This window comes from Tauraco erythrolophus, chromosome 7 (genome assembly GCF_009769465.1).
Source record: "Tauraco erythrolophus isolate bTauEry1 chromosome 7, bTauEry1.pri, whole genome shotgun sequence".
NCBI lineage: Eukaryota > Metazoa > Chordata > Aves > Musophagiformes > Musophagidae > Tauraco > Tauraco erythrolophus.
In genome coordinates this window covers 59,566,347-59,591,488 of record NC_141471.1, presented here as the reverse complement: position 1 = coordinate 59,591,488, position 25,142 = coordinate 59,566,347, and the positions used below count along the sequence as shown (strand labels likewise).

The 25,142-nt window shown below is 43.8% G+C and overlaps 1 protein-coding gene across 2 annotated transcripts in view; it reads right to left on the bottom strand.

Annotated features, from left to right (window-relative positions):
- Positions 1 to 7,872: 7,872 nt before the first annotated feature.
- GOLGA4 (golgin A4) overlaps positions 7,873 to 25,142 on the bottom strand; it is a 77,057-nt gene continuing 59,787 nt past the window's right edge. For both annotated transcript variants that reach the window (XM_086614324.1, XM_086614325.1), the window contains 3 exons: positions 15,589 to 15,692; positions 10,394 to 10,480; positions 7,873 to 7,930 (listed from right to left, as the gene is read on the bottom strand). In XM_086614324.1, coding sequence (XP_086470450.1) covers positions 7,901 to 7,930; positions 10,394 to 10,480; positions 15,589 to 15,692 — 221 coding nt within the window. In that variant the 3' untranslated portion in view covers positions 7,873 to 7,900. The remainder of the gene's footprint in view (positions 7,931 to 10,393; positions 10,481 to 15,588; positions 15,693 to 25,142) is intronic.

Genomic DNA, 25,142 nt, shown 5'->3' with positions numbered 1-25,142 from the left:
CATCAGTAAGGATAATTTGGTAATATCCATAAGGACATACAAAGATGTGTAAGTGAACCAGAACATCCAGTTACATTAACACAGGATATTCCATTCCAGCAATTCTCATGTGTTGGGGCACAAAATCTCTTCGGCAGTGGGGAGGTCCACTTCTAGACAGCTTGTGCCTGCTCATGATCGATTACTTCTATCCCCTCCACAATGGCTGATGGGCTGCGAGAACAGCTGGAGTGTTGGTCAGGGACATGGCAGGCATGGTAAACTCAAAACATCTACACAAACCCCGTAATATATTTAACACTTCTCATCTGATCTGCCATGATGAATCTTACATCTCAAATAACTTTGCTCTGTACCTACTTCTCTCTTCCTCATTCAGACACTCCTTCTCTTACTTAGTTTTCCATTTCAGCACTTTCTCCAGAGCCTGTGGCTTGAGTGAGAAAGACTGGCACGACTCCGCAGAAGCAGCAGCTTGCAGCTGAGGAACCACAGAGCACATGTCACATGGGCTGCAGAGAGATGCCTGTTCTAAATTTGTACATACTGTTTGAGAGATCGTTTTGATTCATTTGCAAAAGATACACTACCGCCTCATCCCAGTCAGAAAACTTTTAAGTGCTTCTCTTACTTCAGTAAAACTGGACGATGCGTAGCGCTGCTAAATGCAACGGCTATTTGTCTTGCAGACATCAGCACTGTAACAAGTAGGAATCATAGATCTAAATAAGAAGGCTAAATACTTTCTTGGACCACAAAAGTTTCCAAACTATAAACAGTGGCAAAGATCACAGCACCCGCTCTGCTATTTATCCCTTTTCCTTTCAGTGAAGTTCAATGCCTACAGAAACACTGGAGACTCAAGCTGTCCAGCCACACGGCGAGGCTGGAAGAGCTCAGCAGGCAAAGGTGTTGCTGCCACAGGCGTGTGGATCTGCTTCAGCATCAGCCCCAGGGTGCCTTCCCAACCTGAACCTGCTCAGCCCCCAGGCCTTGCTCTCTGTTTGGAACAGCTACCTGCCAAATGGAAGTGGCTTTGATTACGGCAACATGCCTAATTAGAAAAAAAACTACCTCATTTATTTGCCTGATGGCCACCAGGCAATGATGTGACCTGGGCTGCTCTAGAAGCAGCAACCAAGAGGAACAAGTCATGGGTCACAGCAGATGTCTGCACCACACTCATCTCCATCGTCACCCACAGCTGTACCACAACGAGCACAGCCGGAAGAGAACACCTAATTACCATGGGCTCAATTACTGCTTCTCTGAAACATCACACGGTGTTCAGGGGCAACGGTAGGAAATAACAACTGTCACTGTTCTACAATGAAAGAAATCTCTACAGACGTGCTTCCTTTGAGCCAACGTGCCTTTACTATTACCCTACCACATCCAGGAAGCGAACTCAACGTTAACAGAGTAAGACCAGAGTCAGTGCAAAGGAGAGCCTGCAAGGGAAGAGAAAATCAAAGGTGGCAACTCCTGGATCATGAGTGCAACGTACAGTAACATGCAACTTCCTGCTTACTTCTGTTCTGGCACCTCTAATTTGCAACATTATGAATATACATAACCAAATAGAGTTTGGAAATGCTTTTGAGGAGCAGGGTCCAGGAACAGCCATGAGGTCTCAATATGTAGCTGGGTCTGGATATCCCACAAGCAGGGGAGAAGCTGCCAGTTTCTGCTCATCTTGTTTGCTGTAACAAACCAGTAATGCTGTTGTGAAAGAGTGGTCCTGTCTTGAAAAAGCAAATAAAAATGAAGTTTCTCAATTTAACAAACTCCATGGAGGAAAAAAATATTTTCTGTAGCACACAGAGATAGACAGTAAGATTGTATGCAAGAAGTATGAATTAGAAAATGAAACCAATCTTCTCAGCATTCATTCTAGTTTACAAAGAGTCTGGAATCCTGATTTTAGAGAGGAGAACCAGCATCATATACTATGCAGGAAAAAATACATTTTAGTATTGCTCACAGATACAATGTTTTATAAAAAGTCTGAAATAGTATGTTGCCAATAAATATCAGCCTAGACACTGAAACAATCCAAGAATAAAAAACCTGGCATTTTTCATCTAAATGAATAATGTTTAATCCTTAGGACACTAGAGGACATTTGATAAGCATTCTGTATCTTATCTTTATAAATAGATCTACATATCTTTTTCTCTGCACATGTGTATGGGTCCATGAAATTATAAATACTATGTCTATTGCATGTAAAACTGGGGGAAAGTTCAACGTAAGACAATCTAAACACGTTCTCTTGCAGCAGCATCTTTTAACAATCCAATCTGAACAAGCTTGGGATCCTCTAACCTTTGCTAAAAAGGCGGCCAAAACTTTGATACAGTCTTTGGCTTTGAGCTACGTATGTCTAAACAAGGATATTTTATACTCAGAAGTATTCGTGGCCTGGAGTATATTAGTTAATAGTCACATTGGCACTACTAGCAGTATTTTATGATGCTCCAACAACAAAAACAACACTGCTCAAAGTGAAGCTCTCATTTTCATGCTTTCACTCTAACTCATTTCCTTTATTTAAACTCTAAAGCAATGCTTTATTTACACATTCTCTTTTTAAAAAAAATCTAGAAGCAGTTAAAACTTCAGTCTGACAAAACTCTTGTACTTGACACGCTTTCCTATGATGTTACAGAATAGTTATGTGATGGCTTATGAGTTATATACAGAAGAGGAAAAAAAAAACATTTAAATTTTTCAAAATGTGAATTTGGGGAGTGGTTATCGGATTTTAGCTTTAAAAAAAGAATCAAGGATAACTCTCTAATCTCCTTTGTGTTCTTTAAGTAGGTCACTTAAGGGGAAAAAAAATTATTTACTCCATCCAATGTTGTATGAATACTATCCAGGCTATTTCAGTTTGCTCCACTGCACTTTGGTCATGCTTGACAAAGTACAGTCTTTCATGGAAAGGCAAAAGAACAAAAAGAGAAAATGTGAAAAACAGCCTATTTGTGAGGACGAGAGAACTGTAAGTGATCATAGTGATACTCGCTGTCAGAGTAACAGATTCCTGCGCTTCATTTCTCAAAGCCTAAGACAACATATACCTTACATGGAAACCTGAAACTCAGATCTACATTTTAGATTGCTGTAATGACAGTGACAGCAAAAGCCTACAGATCCTAAGCCAGCTATGAGAGGAACATGTATTTTTAACAGCCAAATGTACCCATGTCAAGTATAGTCCAGGCTGCTGCTGTGCCAGGCAATGTGCTGGAGGATGACCTTCTGCTTCGCAACAGAAGCAAAGAGATCTTATAACTGAAACCATTACAAAGAATTTATTTTGGTTTTTAAACCAAATTTGATACACTTAAAACCAGAAAAAAACTAAAAAAAAATAAAAAATAAAAAAAACCCTCAATAATAAAGCAGCATGAAAACGAGGATATTTTGCTGGAGACAAGGCAGTAGGAAATAAAAGATGGAACTCTGGGTCCTTAACTATCAAAGTCAAGCCATGTCCCTTCAGACCTTCAGCAGTACTTTAAAGCCAGATGTATTCTTTAAATCAGCTGGTGGCCAGAACAGACCTTGGAGCACTCAAATCGTTGCACTTCTTCCAGTTTCGTCAGAATACAAAACTGTGCAAATAAATTCAGCTTCTTATTTGCTTTCCTGCATATGACAAAAAAGGTTAATCCTAGTGCATTTGCCAAAAATAAAACACACCCTCCCCCCAAAAAAACCCAATAAAAAACAAAAGCAACACAAAAACAAACCCAAAACAAATCCTAACTGTATCAAACATCTTACATGTCATTGGCCTGTACTTATTTTTTCGGAGCCACAGACAGTATTAGGCTGCTATCCGTGCCTTGGCCCAAAGGCAAGCTAACTGAGCAGCACGTGGAAAACCACTGGACATGACAAAAGAAATTACTGAACTTGACAAGTAACGATACGAGAAGCTGACAAAGGGGATGGTGTTGTGAGGAATGGCTGGATCTGACTGGTGGTTATGGGGAGTTATGTGAGAAATGGCTGAACTTCATAGATAATCAGAGGCAAACATTGGGGATGCAGAGTCTTGGAAATGCCAACAACATCAAGGTAATCACAACTCTAATACTGTATGAAGCTGAGATTATCTAGGTAACAGTATCAGAAATAGAAAATTTTGGGTAGTGCTGTTGGCCACCACAGCTGGAGGAGGACAACAAATAGCATTTGCACCACACCACACTGCAAACTGTTTCTGCTGTCAGGAGGACCCGCTGTTTTCCTTAGCTGACCGCAGAGCACCCAGAGGAACAGACTGAGCACCCCCGTTAGCAGGATGCATGACAGCATCGGTAACCAACCATGGCTTCCTAACAGTATTCAGAAGTATCTTTCAGGCTGGCAGTGTGTTGAGAAGGGCTGCTTATGCTCAGAGATGAGCTATTTAGAGGATGGCTGCTCCTACAAACACTTGTTAAAAATTATATTCATGGAGAACTGATCATCTTGAACCACTGTGGCAAACCAGCAGATGACAGTTACTGATACAGAATCAGAGAATCACAGAATAGTTTGGGTTGGAAGGGACCTTAAAGATCAGCTAGTTCCAACCTCCCTGTGCCATGGGCAGGGACACTTTCCACTACACCAGGTTGCTATGGTAAAGCATCAAAGTAGCTGGAGAATGAGTTGTATTTATCAATATTTGTGTATCACTTCAGATGATCACAACTTACATGCCAAAATGACCAGACAAGCATTATTTAAAAGAACAAAAATACATAATTTAAAACTTTTACAAAGCCAGCTTCCCTACTTGCTGTATCCTCAAGCGAGCTCTTCAGCTCACCACGTCTGTTTCACAGATCGTGATCCCCTGAAAAATCTGAAGGTCTCCACTGATTTCTTACAGTTCCATGTACTTGAATAGCTCTTCTTATGAGAGGGATTTCAGCCTAGAAATGTCTCAGCTAAGGATGTCTCAAACAAGAATAAGAACAAAACTGGTGGATCCTTTTAAAAGAAAAATCATACCAAAGAAGTTCTGAAATTATACAGTAAATAAACTTTATTTCATCTCAGCTCTTGTCAGATTAGTGCTGTCAACAGTCACAGATCAGCATATGATACAGTTATGTATTAACTATTTACAATTTACAGTAACGTACTTTTCTCCAGAAAATATAAGTACAAAAGCTAGGAGTAAAGAAATGAGGTACTGCAATTTGGATTTATTGTAGGCAAAAGCATATAGAAGTGACCTTTAGCAAACAATCATAAGATCAAATCGGGAGAGAGTAGTAACCAAGAGTGCCTAGTTCATCAGGAAAATCACCCCAACCGCTACCCATCCAAATATGTATTGCACAATTCATTCAAAAATAAAAAAATAAATAGAAGAAACAACCCTTTTATTTCAACTCTTAAAAAACACCCAGTAAAGCCTGTATAGAGATACAGTAGTGGGCAATTCCTTCCTAGGATAAAGTCTTTTCTCTCCTTTAAAAAAATAACCTTTAACACAAAATAGAAGACAGTGTTCAGTAGAAGAGAAAAAAGACTCATCACCAGATAACCCCTGATTAGCGTTTCTTGTAAAGGCAGTTTTAATATATTCATGGTCCAAAGGTGGTACCGAGTTTTGGTTCTCGCTGTTCCATTTGTGACCTTGAATAACAGCTTTTCTTCGTGTCCCTTCTCAAGGGACAGCAACAGCGACATGAACGTATTTCTAAGCAGCAGTGCCATGAGACATTCTCGTCACAATGTCTTCAAGATGGTCGTAGCCATGACTGGAAGAATGGAAAGTCAGAACAAATGTTATGTTATTAAGAGCAACTTAGAAGCACGTAATATTAACATAATAATGACACTGTTGTTTATTGATAGGAATAGGAGATGGAAGAAGTTCAGATAAGCCAAATTGCCAAGCTATTAGTTGATTTTGAGCAAGTAATTCCATTCCAGTATCTGCAGAACAGTTGAGAAACTGTGATAAAAATGAAATAACCTGTAGCAAAACAGTCAGGAGTCTCACTGGAAATAGGCAGTCTACCACACCGTTGTACCTTGATCCAATGAAAAAGAAAGTTGTCCTCTCTGCAGAAAGCCTATCATCGAAATCGAAACGATGAAGTAAAATTTTGGGGCTAGCAAAAAGCCTCCTCTACCAGGAAAATATTTATTGCTTTCACAGTGAAGTCATCATCATCTTAATTTCTAAGTTTTATACATGCAAGAATATTATCCCATTTGGTGGCTATTTACTGACGTAAGTCACAAAAACACTTGAGATATAAGAAACTACAATCCAATAATGAGGTCTGAACAATTTCCACACATGCTAGCTTAAGTTATGAAAGTGTAAGAGGTAATTGCTGACATTAAGGTCAAAATCAACCAAGCCCTTCTGCGATATGCTTCAAATGCAGCTGAGACCGCCTTAACTTTTTACACCAGTATTACAGACAGCACGACAAGAATTTAGGTTTCAAACATGCTTTCTGCAAGGGTGTTGTAAATAGCTTTGTCCTACCATTTCCAACAACTCAATTGCTTTCAACAGAGGCTAGAAACAACAGTTGCTGATTTTGTCAAGCAGTGATCAAGGCTAGGAGGCAAACAGCTCCAGCTCTATCGCGTTTTAAGTGCAATGAAGAGCACCCGTGATTGTATTCAAAGGTTTCAAAGACCACTATTTAAAGCAGAAACCACGACCGTTTGCTAAGACAAACAGATTTTTTCCTTCGAAACAGCTATTATTTTGTACTGAAGGCTGTACTTGCAAGACTGCAAGAGAGGAAGGTAGCCTGCCAACTGCATTGTGAGAACTGGCAATGGAAACAGTCTAAATCCATCTGTTCTGCTCCAGCAGTGGTGCAGGCCAACCCCTGCATTTCGGCCGGCAGACAGCAATTGCTTCCCATGCACTGAGTCAATTCCTGGAAACTGCGCAAAGCTTTTCAGCTGCCAAGGAGGAAAAGGAAAGCTGGGCTGACTGTGTCCTACAGAACGCATCCCAAGAGTTTATGAATATCATACACCACTAACAACTCAAATTAGAATCTCATCAGGCAGCACAGAAAGTTTTACATGTGTACTTCCATATCCTACTCCTCTCTCAACTGCTATTGCTTGTTTGGCTTGGCTAGTCTGATGCAACCTGTGTCTTCATGCCCAAATCAGCTGATTTGATAACTGATTGATAATCAACAATTAGTGCCGCAGATTCATAGTGAAAGTAGCTTAATAGAACCCGAAAAAAGGCACAACAACCTGAGAGCACAAAGCTCCCCAAGTTGTTCTGCCTAATCTCTCTGCTCTAGCTTCTCTTGATACCAAGCCACAGCTCTGATTCAGAAAGGTACTGATGTTTAAATGCAATCACATCCTAATTCCTCTACAGAGGATATTTCACATCAATCTCTTTGAAAATAACCCATTCTCATAAGATGTAACAATTACTTTCAAGCAGTACAGTACATGTCACCCATAAATCTGATTCATTTGCCTATTCAAAAAAGGAGCTCAGAAAGCAAATAAAAACAAAGCCAAGTGCAATAAAATTTAATATTGCATGTTAATTGATTTAAAGTCTGGTTTGTTTTTTTCTACAAGTGAGATTTCTGTAGCTCAATCAGCATTTCAAGTTATGCTTGTAACTCAAAAAGACTGGTTTTGAATCAAGATTTACCATTTGCAAACTTGGCTTTGTAAAGCAAAACATGATTAAGAGTAGAACAAAGTTTAACATATGCACATAGAACAAAAAATACCATTTTTTTTTAACAAACAAAAGCAAGCAAGAAAAAAAAGCAGAAGAATGATTATTCTCATACAGGTTTCATCTTTAAATAAAAGAAGTATGTATCAGGCTTCACTCACCCACATGCTAACTAAGCACAGACTGATGGGATATTCAGAAGAAACCACTGCGAGGTGAGGCAAACTACAAAGCCAGGAAGAAAACAGCTTATTGGACTACTTGGTTAATAGTGTAGATAAGAACTTTGTGGACATCTACCGCTTACGGATGAGATTGCTGCAGTTAGATCACAACTATGTAGTAAAATCTAGATTAGTGAAGGAAACACATTGATCCAGCATGCTTATTGACCTAGAAATTGGTTAAAAGTTTTCAGAAACCTGTTAAACACATGCCCACTAGGAGGGTAAATAATTACTCACAGATACTTAGTACTACACACACACTTTTTTTTCCAGTAGCACAGTTAATTAACAATTTACACATTAAAATTAGTTATAGATGTTTTGGTGATACACTAACACACAGAAACAACTAATCTTTATGTTAAAAATGCACATTTATGTTGTAGTTCAGAACTTTATTGCTCATGATACCTAAATATTGGATATTTTCAAATACCAGCATCACTCCAATATTAAGTGTGGAGAAACACTACTGCCATGTTAGTAAATGTCAATAAACAAACAAAAAAGCCAAGCATATTTCTTGACAGAATAATCTGTGAAGACCCCTCCAACTTTTTAGTCCTAAACAGAATTGCAAGACTTTGCCCCCAAAAATAATTTGTGCTTCACTAAACAAATTTTGAAAGCGAAAAATTACTACATCCTCCACAATATGCCCTAATATTTGAGTTTCCATTAGATGTCTAATTTAATCTCTGTGGATTTGCAAAGAAGAAAATTCATAGGCTAGATCAGAGCCAAGAAAGGACTGCTATGTGAAACCCAAGAAGTTTTTGTTCAGGACATGAGGCTCTTTGACAACATCCTTAACAATCAAAGCACCTGCAGCCTGAAAAAAAAAATTCACTGTATGTTCTAGCTAAAATTTAACACCAAGGACCTTTATTACCAAGGACCAAAACTTGGATGAATTCGATTTAAAAGTTTTATTTAGTATCAGAAGTTGTGAATATCTGTTTTAGGAAGACCAGGTTTCAAGTATCAAAAAGCTGAAGGGACTGCAAAATAAGGTCCATCTCTCTAACCTGTCTTTTGGCCAACAGAGAACTCAAAATGTTTCCTAAATATTACTCTAGCTTGCCAAAAAAACAACCCCAAAAAAAGCAGCACCAGCTTTCTACTTGAAGGTCAAAGAAAGAGAGAATTAAGAGAAAATCATGTTTGGGATGCACGATACTTATTTGAGCTGCAGTATTATCAGCATTTATATCACTCAAAGTATTTTAAATATTTAAGATTGCAAGACACTCTCCTACTAAGTGTAGAGGAAAATGTTGAAATATTTCACACTTTCCTCAGATTTGATACTTCATCAGATGAAATGGTAGAAAAAGTTTTTAAATTTGTTTCAATGGATCAACAGAAATGTAAAAATAAAAATTTGATGCTGTTTCTGCAAGTGCTAAATAAATATATATATGCAAGGCCCGTGAGAGAAACAGAATGCAATTCTTCCTCTCATTTTAATTCCTAAATATTTTACTAAGTTGACCCACAAAGAGAGGGATCACAGTGTTGACTCCAGATACAACGTAGAGAAAACTATTACTACAGTTTTTATCTCAATAAAAAATAGCTCTGATACATAAAATAGGAACAGTAATACCAAAGAAATGTTTATGCTCATATATTATTCTTCTTTTTGGGGTCTGCTTCTCAAAACCAGATTCACCTTTCTGGTAAATAGATTAGCTGGTAAATACCAAGCAACTGCCACAAAATAAGAAGTATATTGAAACGGGGAAAAAAAAACAAACAAACAAACCAAAGTGAAGTGTTTAAGACTTATTTTTGACCTGTCCTGACCCAGAGTGAACCTGATATATTTTGATGGTTTTTTTCAGTATTAAAATAAAGCAGGTTCTTAAAAACACCCATAACAAAACAAAAAAAAAAGGCAATCTTGTTAAGATACTCACTTAAGATAAAAATGTACATATCCCACTCCAAGCACACATATCCCAGGTGACTGAGCTCATCAGTTCTCTGTTCTACAAGTAATATGGCCTTTGTTTTTGCCAGAAATTTTATTCCAGGGCTGAAAAATCTCTCTTGACATATTTTTCATGAAAACTGGCATGACTCCACAAAAATCTCTGAATTTAAGAAACACAAATTTTCTATCAGAGTACTTTTTTGATTACAGAATTCATCTGCAGCAGTGATGACTGAACTTGCTTTGTTCTGTTGTACCCACAGCTATCAGAAATACAGCTTAACCGATGATGAGAAATACTAGTTAAGAAAATATGCTTGCTTTTTTTGGTTTTTCCTCACTTTTGCTATAAACTCAAATCTACAGCTGGAATTTGACATTCCACTGAAGAAGAGGGAAGGAGGGAGAAAAGGAGTTTTTTTGAATGTGGACACAGGGAAAAAGGAGACACAAGAAAGCTTCTAATTCTTTATTCTTGTAACCTAATCTCTTGCATAACCTTGGTTTACTTAGATAACTTACCAATGGTCGAGCATCTTCTCGTTCTAGTATCTTCTGAGTTTGATCTGCTGGGAACTTCAGCACAGTTGTTATAACCTTGGCCATTGTCTAAAAAGAAATAAGTCATCTGTAAGTAATTTCATATGCACTAAAATGCTTCGCAATATTTTAAAAAATGCACTTCATTTAAGAATACTGGATGATATTTTTAGTAATTATCAATGGAAAACATAGTGAAACGATTAAGATACAACTACTTGTTTCACATCATATACATGACACATTACGTGAATTTTATGAAAACCATGAAAAATCTTCATTTTACATGGTTACAAACGGCAGCTACTGTAATACGACATAAGCTTTATCCATCTACACTCCAATACTTGAAGTCCACTATTAAGACAGTGAACCATCACAAATACTGCTCCTACCACATTTGATCTTAACTCGGCCTTTTTGAAAAGCACATTCCAGGTGCATGGCACCTGGAAGAGTCCTATGGATTCAACTATATTCACGTCAACCAAATATTTTGCAAATAAATGAAATATTAAGAAAGCAGATCCAAATGTCAGACTTGGAAGTCCAGTTGTGTAAATATTTTTACTGGGTACACAGTAACCCTGTATTTAAATAGTAAATCATTTAGACATGCTCAGACGAAAGATGTAAGAATATCAAAGCTTTGTGCAAAATAGGCAATGATTATTTCCATTTTATAAACAGAAAAGCGGGAAGAAAAAGTTCCAAATGCACAAAAGAAAGTTCAGGTGACTTTCATGAGAAAGGTCGAAGTACAAGCTGCAGTGCCACTCTAACAGGAGGTGATTGCTACACAAGCAGTAACTACTGCTATTAAAGAATGTGGATGAGATAAGAATGCTGCTCGGAATGTCTGCTGTTCATTACCAGCCTCACGTGTGGAACGAAGAGGGAGGCTGCAGCCACAAAGCAGTAGCAGGACAAAAATGACTGTAGCTGAAAGTGAGAGGTAAAGCCCTAATTTGCAACAATCATTTCAAAATATAGCTTAACTAGGGATAAAAATGAACAGAAAGAAAAACAAACCAAGCCCTGTTGAATCCTTTCAGTCGAAAAAGCTTAATTTTAGCATATTAATAGTTCCCACAATTAAGTAGTAAGTGTCTCTACTGTGGTTCTCAGATACACAATGGAATGGGCTCAGTGCCACAAACTCATGTAACACTTTTCTAATTTCTCTTGCTGAAAACCTCATCACAATTATTTAGCACTAAAAGATGAGAAAGCATTGAGTTTATACCCATTCAAACTCTCTGTAACAGAACTATCAAGAAAGCCCTCCCCTAACAATTTTCTACCAGACACTGTGGCATGTGAGTATTAAAGAAAAACCTACAAACACTACAAACAGCCCATGAAAGCATAGATACTTCTGTGCCCACTTAAATAGGGGCTATATAAAACCTTCTTTCCTGAAAACATCCATTTTGTTATTTATCACTAGCAATGACTTGAAATAACGTCCAAGTTTTGGAGGCCACTGGGGAGATTTCGAAGCAGAATTATTCAATGCTCTTCACAGTTGCATAGTTACGAAACAAAGTTAAAAGGATGGCAGAACTTAGGATATTATGTCTAATATAGGCTTACCTCATCGCTCTTAACAGTCTATTCTACTATAAAAAACCCAAAATAACTCTAAGTGTGTGAGTACACACATACGTGTTTCTGTGTGTGCATCTCTACATCTATGTGTAGAAAGGCCCTAAGCTTTCCCAAACCTAACAGCTAGTTCTGTTGCAACAGGTGACAGTTTGCATTCCCATTTCTTTCTATGAGGCTGACATACTCAGCTATGTCATCTCTGAAAATACTTTACAATGATACTGATAAGTGCCCTCTATAATTAACGAGCGGCTGGTCAAAGGCAGAACTTTCAAAATTCAAGTTTTGCAGAAATAATCCTTGTTTTTCTGCAATGCACAAGAGGATGCTGAGGTGCCAGACAAATATCTGCATAAATTTACTATCTCTGACACATACGTATGCCACTACTTTTTTCCATGTATCTAGTCAATATCAACACAAAATTTATTACAGCCACACAACCCTTGCACTGATTTTCTCACCTCTGAACAGACTCCAAACAGTATAATGAAGTCAGAAGTAGAGCATCTAGGATTTCTGCAAGACTTAAGATTTAGTGTGCAGTACAGCTGGACGGTGCAACTCTTCATGTGTTTGTGGAAAATATGATTTCATTTGACCTAGCTGTTCATGCCATCTATTTCCAGGTTCAGATGTTCTGAACAAGGTGCATGCTTAGAAAAAGCTGGCAATCTCTTTTCATATACCCTGCCACGGACGAGGCAAAAAATAAAGCTGGACTGGAGGGCGAGACAGTAAAATCCCCCAGCAAAGACGTGCAGTTTACAAAAAATGTGGTAAGTTACAGGTTATGCCATACACCATAAATCCTGCCCCTCAGATACTGAGCCACTATCAACCCTCAGCATTCCTCTCATGTCTCCAGCACTGTAATGCAACTGATGTGTTCATTAATGTCTCTACTTAATACGATTCCAGGATCGTTTACCAGGCTGCATAAATGGCAATCCATCCTAGAGAGCTGGCACGGATTCTCTTGAACTCCTTTCAATTAAGAAGAAATAATGTCTCTAGAGATCACCGATTCCACTGCCGAACCACCTTCGAGACATGATATACACATGCACACTACAAGAGGAGACTCTGCACAGAGAAAGGACTCCAGAATGATCTTACAAGAGAAAATTAGAAAAAAAATTGCCTTGTCTGGTCTAGGAAAAGAGAAGCCAAGAGAAAAGTATGTCTGTAGTGAGGAGGTAAGCCTCAATACAGATCTCTCAACTGAAGGACTGTGTTGGGGAAAAAAAGCACATGTTAATACTTTACCAACACAGACTGAGCATTAAAAGATTCTATCAATCACATTGTCATCACTCATGGTTTTCCAGTCAGGGTAGCGGGACGAAACCGGTTTTCAAGACACAGCTCAGTGAACTGAAGATTATATCATACAGTCCCTATGAGAGCAGACGCTAAGCTCACTGTCTTCAGCAACACATCTAATGCTTGAAAGAAAACCAGCAGATGCAATCAGCTTGAAAGTACTTTTTGAAGCAAAAGTGAAGAGACCAAAGTATCTTCATATTTAAATTAGTAAAAATGCTGACTTTCACTCCATTTTAACTTTCCGTTAGTAAACGCCAGTAAAGCTACAATCTTGATCAGCTAATAACAGAGGACTAGACAAAATCAGAAATTCTTCCCTTCTAGCATTACATCAGAACATTTACCCTCAATTTACTAATCAAATTAGTATGAACACACAATGGAGAGCAATGCAATCACATTCCATTTTAAGAACTCTGTCATTCTCCCTTACCTATCTACACCTAACTTCCCAAAGCTAAACACTGTAGTGCTTTGAAAATTATTTCTGCTGGTTGTTTGTTTAAATATAATTCCCCTTTCAATCCTATCAACTGTCAAACAATGCCTTCTCGAGTTATTGTAGGAACCAGATGTCTATCTTTTCTGATTTATTTTTTTTTCTTCTCCCAATATTCACCTCTTTTTTTAGGAGCCGGTGTGCAAGCAATGCTGTAAGGGCGTCTTCTAGTGAAATACAACGCAATCTCTAGGGCAAGTAAATACATATAGATGTCTACAAAAGCAGGCATACATACAAATGCATGCATACATAAATTTATTTTATATATTTATTCATTTAGCTTTTAATCAAAGCAATTGAAAGACAGACAGAAGAGACCTGAAGTCAATTTACTTTAACTCTGATTGCTGTTTATTGCTGCTATTGACAAAATCGTCACTGTTAAAAAGTAAAAAACCCCTCACAACTTTACAATCCAAAGTTTTGAGGCATGTATAATAATGTTTTTAAGATCAGTAAGAAATAGCCTTAATGAGTGAAAAAAAGGGTTTCGAATTAAGTTTTCTTGAATGCAAATTTGCTACATGCATCAGCTATCTGCAATAGTCATCTGCAGCTGTCTCAAGACTTGTTTGAAGCTGAAACATTGCTGACAGTTTTTAATGTTTTTGCTTGTCTATGACCCCTGCAGTTCAAAATAATAAAATCCAGTAATGTTCTGGAAATCATTTTTCTTTAATGATTTCAGTTGTTTGTTATTAAAGTAGAAGCGCTGTCCAATGAGCCACAGGCTTGTGAACAGAGGTAACCAGTGATTCTGGGTTTTCTGGACCAGGGATTTGTATTTTTAATAAAAAGGGAATTAATATCAAAGTAAAAAATGAGATAAAAAGAGAGAGAAAGAGGAATCCTGTAAGGACAAGATGTTCTGCACAGACCAAGTTTCATTCTGTACAGAGCACAATGAGAACAAAGCTAATTAACACGGAAACCTACATAAAACCTCTTTGCTTAATAGGAGTCCAAGTTGAAAGCAGGGCAGCAAAGAATGGAAGAAGTCCAGGGAGGAGAAAAAAAAACACAAATAGAAAAAATTTATCCACATAGCATTTATCATCCAAGAAAAATGTTTGGTTTATGACATATCTCGTTTGAACCTGGTCAATCTCTAAGCATCAATACTGTTACAAGCTAGTAAAATTCCAATTTAGGAATGATTTCACAAGCTTGCAGTGTACAACAAGCAGCCTACTGTGCAGTTTTTCACTACTTTTAAGAGTAAATCAATACTATCTAGAGAAGGTATACAGGTTTGGAAGCCCTATAAAACATCTTTAAGCAACAATTAAAGAGATACTTCACCCTATTCAGAGCTACTAACAAACTACTATTTTAATCCAACTATTACTTAACATGTTTGTGTCAAGATGACATCAAAAGAGCACTTTTGCTGATATTGTGCATACCAGCTTTTACAGTACATGACACTCAACTGACAACAGGACTTCTGCTAGTGAAACCACACCTACCTATAAAGGTTTTTGTCTTCACAGGTACATTGGTGAGAGATGTGACAACCTTCCTGCCCTTGCCAGTCACGTGGGTACACTGACAAATTTTTTAAGGTATAGATCACGCCCCCTTGGGACAAAAATGTGAAAGCCTATCGAATCCTGTGTCAGTAATAAACAGCATGTAACAAATCACAAACACATGGTACTTGAAATCTCCACAGCAAGGATGTTAAACTGTATTCTAACCTGAATCACGTGTCACCATATGCAACTTTCCATACCTTTGTCTCACGACCCATCATATATTCAAAGAGCACTTTCCTCAAGTATTCAAACTCAGTAGGCTCTCCAAAGAGGGAAACGTCAGTATGGTGAAGGTTTCCATCTGTGTAAACAAAAATAAGAATATTTATACTGACAGTCACTCATATGAATCCAAGTTTCATCAAAGGCATGAAACTGAACTAGAACAAATGTCGGATTCTGCACCTGGGATGAAGTAACAGCAGACAGAGAAAGGGGTCTGGCAGTGCTGGTTAACAGGAAGCTCAAGAGGAGTGAGCAGTGTACCCTGGCAGCCGAGAGGGCAAACCGCATCCTGGGGTGCATCAGATGCAGCACAACCAGCCCGTCAAAAGAGGTGACTGTCCTGCTGTATTTAGTGCTGATGCAGCCTCTCCTTGAGCATTGTGTGCAGTTCTGGGTCTCACAACTTAAAAAGGATGTTGAGGTACCTGAATGCATCCTGTGGAGGCCGTCAAAGCTGAGGAAGGGGTTGGCAGGCATGGCCTCTGAGGAGTAGCTGAGGACTCTGGATTTGTGTAGTTTGGAGAGAAGGATGGTGAGGAGTGACCTCATTGCTCTCTAGAGCTTCTTGAGGAGGGGATGTGGAGCAGGAGGTGCTGACCTCTTCTGCCTGGTAACCAGTGCCAGGATGTGTGGGAATGGCTCAAAGCAGCGTCCGTCAGGGAAGGTTCAGAATTGATGTGAGGGAACATTTCTTTACCAAGAGGGTGGTCAAACCGTGGGACAGGTTTCCTAGAGGGGTGGTCTATGCCCCATACCTATGTCATGTTTAAGAGGCATTTGGACAAAGCCTTTAATAACCACGCTTTAACTCTGGTCAACCCTGAACTGGTCAGGCAGTTGGACTAGATGGTCGTTGCAGGTCCCTTCCTGCTGAACTACTCTACTCTACCCTTTTTCGCACCTCCTCCTTTCCCTAAAAGTACACGCTGAAGAAATCTGATGACATTTCTTCCCAGCCCTGCACTAGCATCACATCGTAGGAAGGAAACATGTACCTTTCTGTGGGGGTGAGAGCTGCGGATTGTCTTGAGATCATTTGACCATCTGAACAAATTTGCCAAAAGCAGGTGAAGTGCGGGTTTTGAAAATCGTCTGTGTTCATCCAGTTTCGTTGGGTTTCCACAGGATGGCAAAACCCCACGTCTCTGAGGCTCAAAGATCAAGCCATCAGTTTGAAGCAGGACATGCTGCTGAACTAAATGGTCACTAACCTTTCTGAGGCGAGCAATCCCTGTTCATTTCCCAGTGGATTCATGTTTTTCCTTGTACTCATTTTTAGAAATGTCTGAGCTGTTTCCCTTCGAAAAACATACTAAAAGACAAAAGCCTGAGAACAACAGTACTCCATCAGAGTGCATGTCCACCTGGCCCAATACTGGGTCTCCAAAGTGGCCAGCAATGAGTGTCTGAGCCAAGCACATGAGCGGGGCACGTCTGCTTCTGTCAGGGTCCTGGGGGTGCTGGTGGGCCTCAGTGGCTGGGACTGGGCTGCCCTGGGACCCCCACCGACTCCTGCCGAGGGCCCAGGGGCCGTGTCTCAGCTCAGCCTGAGACATGTGTAGGTGTGTCTGTCTGTGCCCTGTCCCCGGGCTGGGCCTGGGGCTGCACTGCAGGAGCTGCTCTCCTGGATGGAGCCCTATGGCCCGGGTCAGAGCTCATCAGGCAGAACTCTGGGCATAACAGCAGAACTGTTCTGTCCTGTCCTGCTGTGTCCCTGCTCCCCAGGAGCCACGTTCCCTGACACGCCGGGGGTCTCTCAGCTCCAGAGACACTTCCAAGAACACAAACCATAAAGGTTACAAGTGGAAACAGGTGATTCTTTTTATTTTGGTTTTTCTGCCTCTGTTTCACAGCCGATGCTCACAAGCATGAACACAATGCCCATGTTAGCCAGGAGCAGGCTGATGCCTTCTGCAGCTGAGCTGGAAAAGACATGGCTTGAGTGTGGCAAAGGCAAGGCACAGAGCTACGGAAAGGAACAGCAGGAACAGAGCCAAGCAGTCCCTGTTTCCTGAAGAGGGAGAAAGAGAAAAATGAGGATCAGGACTGACCACACACAAACTAAGAAGCAGTGGTGTGTGGTACCCTGCAGTATTTTCCAAAGTAGGACACACAGTGATGATAAGCACCATTTTGGCCTTCCAGAGCTTGGTCCACTGCTGTGCTCCTTGGCCAGGGCTGCAGGAAAAGCGCTCTGGTGGCTTAACAGTGCCTTGGAGGAAGGAGCAAGAGCAGCAGCAAGAAGGGGCCGAAAGGGCCCAGAGGAGCACCGGCACGGGGCCGTGCTCGATGCTGCAGAGGCAGCAGGAGTGGGACTGGAGGAGCCCTGACAAGTGGTCGTGCTCGATGCTGCAGAGGAAGGCAAAAAACCCCCGGGGACCAGGGCCAATCTGCCCCGGGGGAAAATTCCTTCCTGACCCCAGCAGCGCTGGCGATTGGCTGTTCCCTGAGCATGGCAGCAAGACCTGCCTCCTCCTCCCACAGCCTGCTCATGCCTCCCAGCATGCCCAAGCCCAAGCCCTGTTCTCCCTCAACCTGGAGCCATCTCAGGGGCTTCCAAGAGGGGCCAAAGGCCCCTGGCCTGATCCGTCTTGCGGGCAAAAGTCCTTCCTATGCCTGGCAGGGCACCAGTGGCTGCTCCAAAGCCCTGGGACCTCTGGCAACATCTCTGCATCCCCCTTCTTGCAGCTCTTGCCCTTGGCTCTGTAGGCGAAGAGCATGGTGAGCTCTGCAGTGCTCCTCAAGAAGGCATTCCCTTGGTCTTCGTTGCTCTCCAGCTGAAAAAGCCTGATAGCCTCAGGCACCTCCAGGAGTAGTTGGTGCTTCTGTCCTCCAGCAGCCTTGTGCAGCTTCTGGTCTTCTTCTCACACACCTCTCCAAACAATTCCACCAGCTCCTTAAGGCCTTCGTCTTGGATGTCTTCAGGCTGCCCTTAGGACAGCTCTGGCTACCCCAAGTGCCCTTGTAGGCATTGCCACCGAGTTGCTGCTCTTGACACAGCTCCTACTTCAAAAAGTGAACCACAACCATTTGTGCCATTCCCTGCTCAAACTCAGGGATGAAAGCTCCTGTTTTCAACAGCTTGATACTGCCTGGGAAGGTGATAGGATGATCCTACAGCTGAAGTGGAGAATTCTGCACGAGTTTTGGGATGGGGTTCACATTTTGGAGGTGCCAAATATTTACCTCTATAACCAAAGGTGCAGAGGTCCCTAAAAGTATTTCCAGTTTTGCAGCAGACGTCCTGTGTGCTGTGCGACGCGCTGTCCCTGCTCTGTGTCAGCTCTTCCAGTACTAAATGCAGTAGCAGCCAACTTGTTCACATGAGCAAAGCACGTTTTTGAACAAAAAGCTACTTCTCTCCTCCTTCTCCTCTTCCTGTCTCCTTCTCTTCGTTCTCCACCTCATCCTCCTCCTCTTCTTCATCCTTCTCCTCCTCTTCTTCCCTCTCCTCTTTCTCCTCCTCCTCCTGCTCTTCTTCATTCTTCTCCTCTTCTTCTTCCCCCTCTTCTTTCTCCTTCTCCTCTTCCTCTTCCTCCTCCTCCTCTTTCTCCTCCTCTTCCTTCCTCCTATTCCCCCTCCTCCTCCTGTTCCTCCTTCCTCCTTGCCCTACACAGCACATGCTGAGGAAACCTCTCATGACATTTGTGCACAGCCCTGCACTAACAGAAGGCACTGAATACTCACAGCCACGTCCCAGCCGAAGCAGTGGCTCTGTCACCTTGTGGGAAGGAGACATGTACCTTCTGCTGAGAGGGGAGAGCTGTGGATCATCTCCAGAGAACTGGACCATCTGCACCAGATTGAAAAAGCAAGTGTGCAGTGCCGTTTGGAAGTCTGCTGTGTTCGTCCAGTTTTGCCGGGTTTCCACAGGAGGGCAAAACCTTGACACTAGCAAGGCTCAAAGACCGAGCCTTCGGTCTGAAGCAGGACACGTTCCTCAACTAGATAGCTGCCAATCTTTTGAAGGTGAGCAATACCTCTTCATTTCCCAGTGGAATTTTTTTGGCTCCTTGTATTCCTTCTTAGAAATGCCTGATCGATTTCCTTTGGAAAAACAGGCTGAAACAAAAGAGCCTGATGACAACAGTGCTTCATCAGAGAGAAGATCCATGTGGCCCAATCCCTTGTCTCCTAAGTGGCCAACCATCAATGTCTAAAGCAGATGAGATAAGTAGGCCATGGTCAGAGCTCGTCAGCAGCAGCGAGAAGTGGCCAAAAGGGACCAGAGGAGCCTCGGCACGGGGCCGTGCTCGATGCAACAGAGGACATGAAGCACCCTCGGGGCCACCCTGGGCCCACCCTGAGAGTCTAAGAAGCTTCCTCCCCTGGATGCAGGGCACGAGGGCCACCTCCATGGAGCAGGAGCAGCAGACCCTGGCCAAAATTGGCCCAGAGGAACCCTGGCCAAGGGGCTGTGCTCAGTGCTGCAGAGGAAGGCAAAAAACCCCCGGGGACACTTGCTGGCCCAGCATGGGGAAAAAAAAGCCTTCCTCCCCCCGGATGTGGGGCACGAGAGGCCATCCTGGTGGTGCGTGAGCAGCAGGTGGTGACCCAACCAAAAGGGGCTGGAAGAGCCCTGACAAGTGGTCATGCTCGATGCTGCAGAGGAAGGCAAAAAACCCCCGGGGACCAGGGCCAATCTGCCCCGGGGGAAAATTCCTTCCTGACCCCAACACAGGCGATCGGCTGTTCCCTGAGCATGGCAGCAAGACCTGCCTCCTCCTCCCATAGCCTGCTCACGCCTCCCAGGAGGTGCCCAAGCCCTGTTCTCCCTCAACCTGGAGCCATCTCAGGGGCTTCCAGGAGGGGCCAAAGGCCCCTGGCCTGATCTGTCTTGCGGGCAAAAGTCCTTCCTATGCCTGGCAGGGCACCAGTGGCTGCTCCAAAGCCCTGGGACCTCTGGCAACATCTCTGCATCCCCCTTCTTGCAGCTCTTGCCCCTGGCTCTTTAGGCAAAGAGGATGGTGAGCTCTGCAGTGCTCCTCAAGAAGGCATTCCCTTGGTCTTCGTTGCTCTCCAGCTGAAAAAGCCTGATAGCCTCAGGCACCTCCAGGAGTAGTTGGTGCTTCTGTCCTCCAGCAGCCTTGTGCAGCTTCTGGTCTTCTTCTCACACACCTCTCCAAATAATTCCACCAGCTCCTTAAGGCCTTCCTCTCGGATGTCTTCAGGCTGCCCTTAGGACAGCTCTGGCTACCCCAAGTGCCCTTGTAGGCATTGCCACCGAGTTGCTGCTCTTGGCAGAGCTCCTACTTCCAAAAGTGAACCAGAATTGCTCGTGCCGTTCCCTGCTCAAACTCAGGGATGAAAGCTCATGTTTTCAACAGCTTGGTACTGCCCGGCAAGGTGATAAGATGATCCTACACCTGAAGTGGAGATTGCTGCAGGAGTTTTGGGATGGACTTCACATTTCGGAGGTGCCAAACATTTACCTCTATAACCGAAGGTGCAGAGGGCCCTAAAAGTATTTCCAGTTTTGCAGCAGACGTCCTGTGTGCTGTGCGACGCGCTGTCCCTGCTCTGTGTCAGCTCTTCCAGTACTAAATGTGGTAACAGCTGACTTGTTCACATGAGCAAAGCACGTATTTGAAAAATAAACCCCTTCCTTCCTCATCTTCATCCTCCTCCTCCTCCGAGGAGGACAATGACAACAAGGAGGAGAACGACAACAAGAAGGACGTTGTCCTCCTCGTCATCCTCCTCGTTGTTGTTGTCGTCGTCCTCGTCCTCCTTTTGGTCCTCCTCCTCGTCCTCCTCCTTGTCCTCCTTCTCTTCCTATTCCTCCTCCTCCTTGCCCTACACAGCACATGCTGAGGAAACCTCTCATGACATTTCTGCACAGCCCTGCACTAACAGAAGGCACTGAATACCCACAGCCACATCCCAGCTGAAGTAGTGGCTCTGTCACCTTGTGGGAAGGAGACATGTACCTTCTGCTGAGAGGGGAGAGCTGTGGATCATCTCCAGAGAACTGGACCATCTGCACCAGATTGAAAAAGCAAGTGTGCAGTGCCGTTTGGAAGTCTACTCTGTTCATCCAGTTTTGCCGGGTTTCCACAGGAGGGCAAAACCCTGACACTAGCAAGGCTCAAAGATCAAGCCCTCAGTCTGAAGCAGGACATGCTCCTCAACTAGATAGTTGCCAATCTTTTGAAGGTGAGCAATGCCTCTTCGTTTCCCAGTGGAACTTTTTGGCTCCTTGTATTCCTTCTTAGAAATGCCTGATCGATTTCCTATGGAAAACACGCTAAAACAGAAAAGTCTGAGAACAACAGTGCTTGATGGTGCAAAGGACAAGAAGTTTTGGGATGGGGTTAACCTTCTGGAGGTGCCAAATATTCACCTCTATAACCGAAGGTACAGAGGTCCCTAAAAGTATTTCCAGTTTTGCAGCAGACGTCCTGTGTGCTGTGCGACGAGCTGTCCCTGCTCTGTCTCAGCTCTTCCAGTACTAAATGTGGTAACACCCGACTTGTTCACATGAGCAAAGCACGTTTTAGAACAATAAACTCCCTCTCTTCTCCTTCTCCTCTTCCTCTGTCTCCTCCTCTTCGTTCTCCTCCTCCTCTTCATTCTCCTCTTCCTCTTCTTCATCCTCCTCCTCCTCTTCTTCTCCCTCCTCTTTCTCCTTCTCCTCCTGCTCTTCCTTCCTCCTATTCCTCCTCCTCCTCCTGTTCCTCCTTCCTCCTCGCCCTACACAGCACATGCTGAGGAAACCTCTCATGACATTTCTGCACAGCCCTGCACTAACAGAAGGCACTGAATACCCACAGCCACGTCCCAGCCGAAGCAGTGGCTCTGTCACCTTGTGGGAAGGAGACATGTACCTTCTGCTGAGAGGGGAGAGCTGTGGATCATCTCCAGAGAACTGGACCAACTGCACCAGATTGAAAAAGCAAGTGTGCAGTGCTGTTTGGAAGTCTGCTGTGTTCGTCCAGTTTTGCCGGGTTTCCATAGGAGGGCAAAACCTTGACACTAGCAAGGCTCCAAGACCGAGCCTTCGGTCTGAAGCAGGACACGCTCCTCAACCAGATAGCTGCCAATCTTTTGAAGGTGAGCAATACCTCTTCATTTCCCAGTGGAATTTTTTTGGCTCCTTGTATTCCTTCTTAGAAATGCCTGATTGATTTCCTTTGGAAAAACAGGCTGAAACAGAAGAGCCTGACGACAACGGTGCTCCATCAGAGATAAGATCCATCTGGCCCAATCCTCTGTCTCCTAAGTGGCCAACCATCAATGTCTAAAGCAGATGAGATAAGTAGGCCATGGTCAGAGCTCGTCAGCAGCAGCGAGAAGTGGCCAAAAGGGACCAGAGGAGCCTCGGAAAATTCCTTCCTGACCCCAACACTGGCAATCGGCTGTTCCCTAAGCATGGCAGCAAGACCTGCCTCCTCCTCCCACAGCCTGCTCACGCCTCCCAGGAGGTGCCCAAGCCCTGTTCTCCCTCAACCTGGAGCCATCTCAGGGGCTTCCAGGAGGGGCCAAAGGCCCCTGGCCTGATCCACTTTGGGGGCAAAAATCCTTCCCATGCCTGGCAGGGACCCCTGGAAAAATCTCTGCATCCCGTTTCTTACGGCTGCTGCCCCTGGCTCTGCAGGGGATGAGGATGGCAAGCTCTGCAGTGCTCCTCAAGAAGCCATTCCCTTGGTCTTGCCTCTGCTGTCCAGCTGAAAAAGCCTGAGAGCCTCAGGCACCTCCAGGGCTTGGTGTTTCTCCTCATCTCCTGAGCTGCTTGCATCTGTTCCCCAAGGCTGAAGCGGGATTTCCATCCATCAGATGGGCTTTGCAGGTGGCCTGGCCAGGAGCTGGCCTTGCAGTGGAGAACCTCCAGCAGCCTCGTCCAGCCTCTGCTCTTCCTCCCTCAGGCCCCGCCAAGTAATATCCCAGCGGCTCCTCCCGTCCTTCCTCTCTGCCCTCTGGCCAGCTCTGGCTGCGGGCACAGGGGACGCTCCCTTTTATAGTGCCCGGGGGTGGGCGTTGCCGGGTGCTGGCATTGTGACATGGGGGGGCAGGCCCCGCCCCCCGGGCACAGGCCCCGCCCCCTCCCGGGCACAGGCCCCGCCCCCTCCCCTCCCCCCAGCACCTTCCAGGAGGCTCTGGCTGCTGCCCCGAGGCCATCCCTGTGCCCAGGGGCTGTCCCTGCCCCTGGTGTCCTGCACTGGGCACAGCTATGGGTGTCCCTGACACACCCTCTGCCACTCGGCTCCCGGGGACAATCCCAGGGCTGTTCCTCTTCTCTCCGGCCAGGGCAGAGCCATCCCTGCAGCCCAGAGACCACCTCTACCAGCCGTCCCCTCCCTGTGCCAGAGCTATCGGCCACAGGGGCACCTTGGGCTGTCCCGAGTTCAAGGACCACAACTGTGGGAACAGTACCTTTCCATTTGCGGACACTGAAACTGTAAGGAACCAGCTGTGTCCACTGAATGTCCACAAGTCCATTTAGCCTAATGGGATTCATCCCAGAATACTGAAGGAGCTAGCAGATGTTACAGCAGGACTCCTCTCAATCATCTTGGGAGGTCCCCACTGACTAGAAGCTAGCCAACGTTATTCCAATCTACATAAAAGGCATGAGGGAAGACTCAGGGGACCTCAGACCTGTTATTCTAACCTCAGGACCTGGAAAAACTATGGAGAAGATCATACTGGGTACTACTGAAAGACATTTAAAGAATAATGCAATCATCAGGCACAGCCAACAAGGGTTGACAAAGTCCTGTTTTAACGGATTCAATACCCTTCTACAATAAGGTCACCCACCTCGGGGATGAAGAGAAGGTGGTGGATGCAGTTTTTCTGCATTTTAGTGGGGCTTTTGATACTGTCCCACACAGCATCCTTCTGGACAAGTTGTCCAGCTGTGGGATGAGTGGGTTGATAGTGCGCTGGGTAAAGAACTGGCTGAATGGCACAGCTCAAAGGGTTGTAGTGAACAGGGCTACATCTGGCTGGAAAACAGTCGCCAGTGGTGTTCCTCAGGATTCAATTCTAGATCCACGGAAATGGATCAATACATTTATCAACGATCTGGATGCAGGAGTCGAATGCACAGTTAGTAAATTTGCTGCTGATGCTAAACTGGGAGGTGCTGTTGACTCTCTCGAGGGACAAGAGGCCTTGCAGAGGGATCTGGGTAGACTGGAGCATTGGGCAATCATCCATGGCATGAAATTGAACAAGAACAAATGCCAGATTCTGCACCTGGGATGGAGCAACACCAGACACAAGTCTAAACTGGGAGAGGAGTGGCTGGAGAGCAGCCCTGCAGAAAGGGATCTGGGGGTGCCGGTCGGCAGCAGCTCCGTGTGAGTCAGCAGTGTGCCCTGGCAGCCGAGAGGGCAAACGCCTCCTGGGGCGCATCAGACACAGCACAACCAGCCTGTCCAAAGAGGTGATTGTCCCACTGTATCTAGTGCTGGTGCAGCCTCTCCTTGAGCATTGTGTGCAGTTCTGGGCCCCGTAACTTCGAGAGGATGTTGAGGTACTTGAACGCATCCCAAGGAGGACACCACCAAAGCTGGGGAAG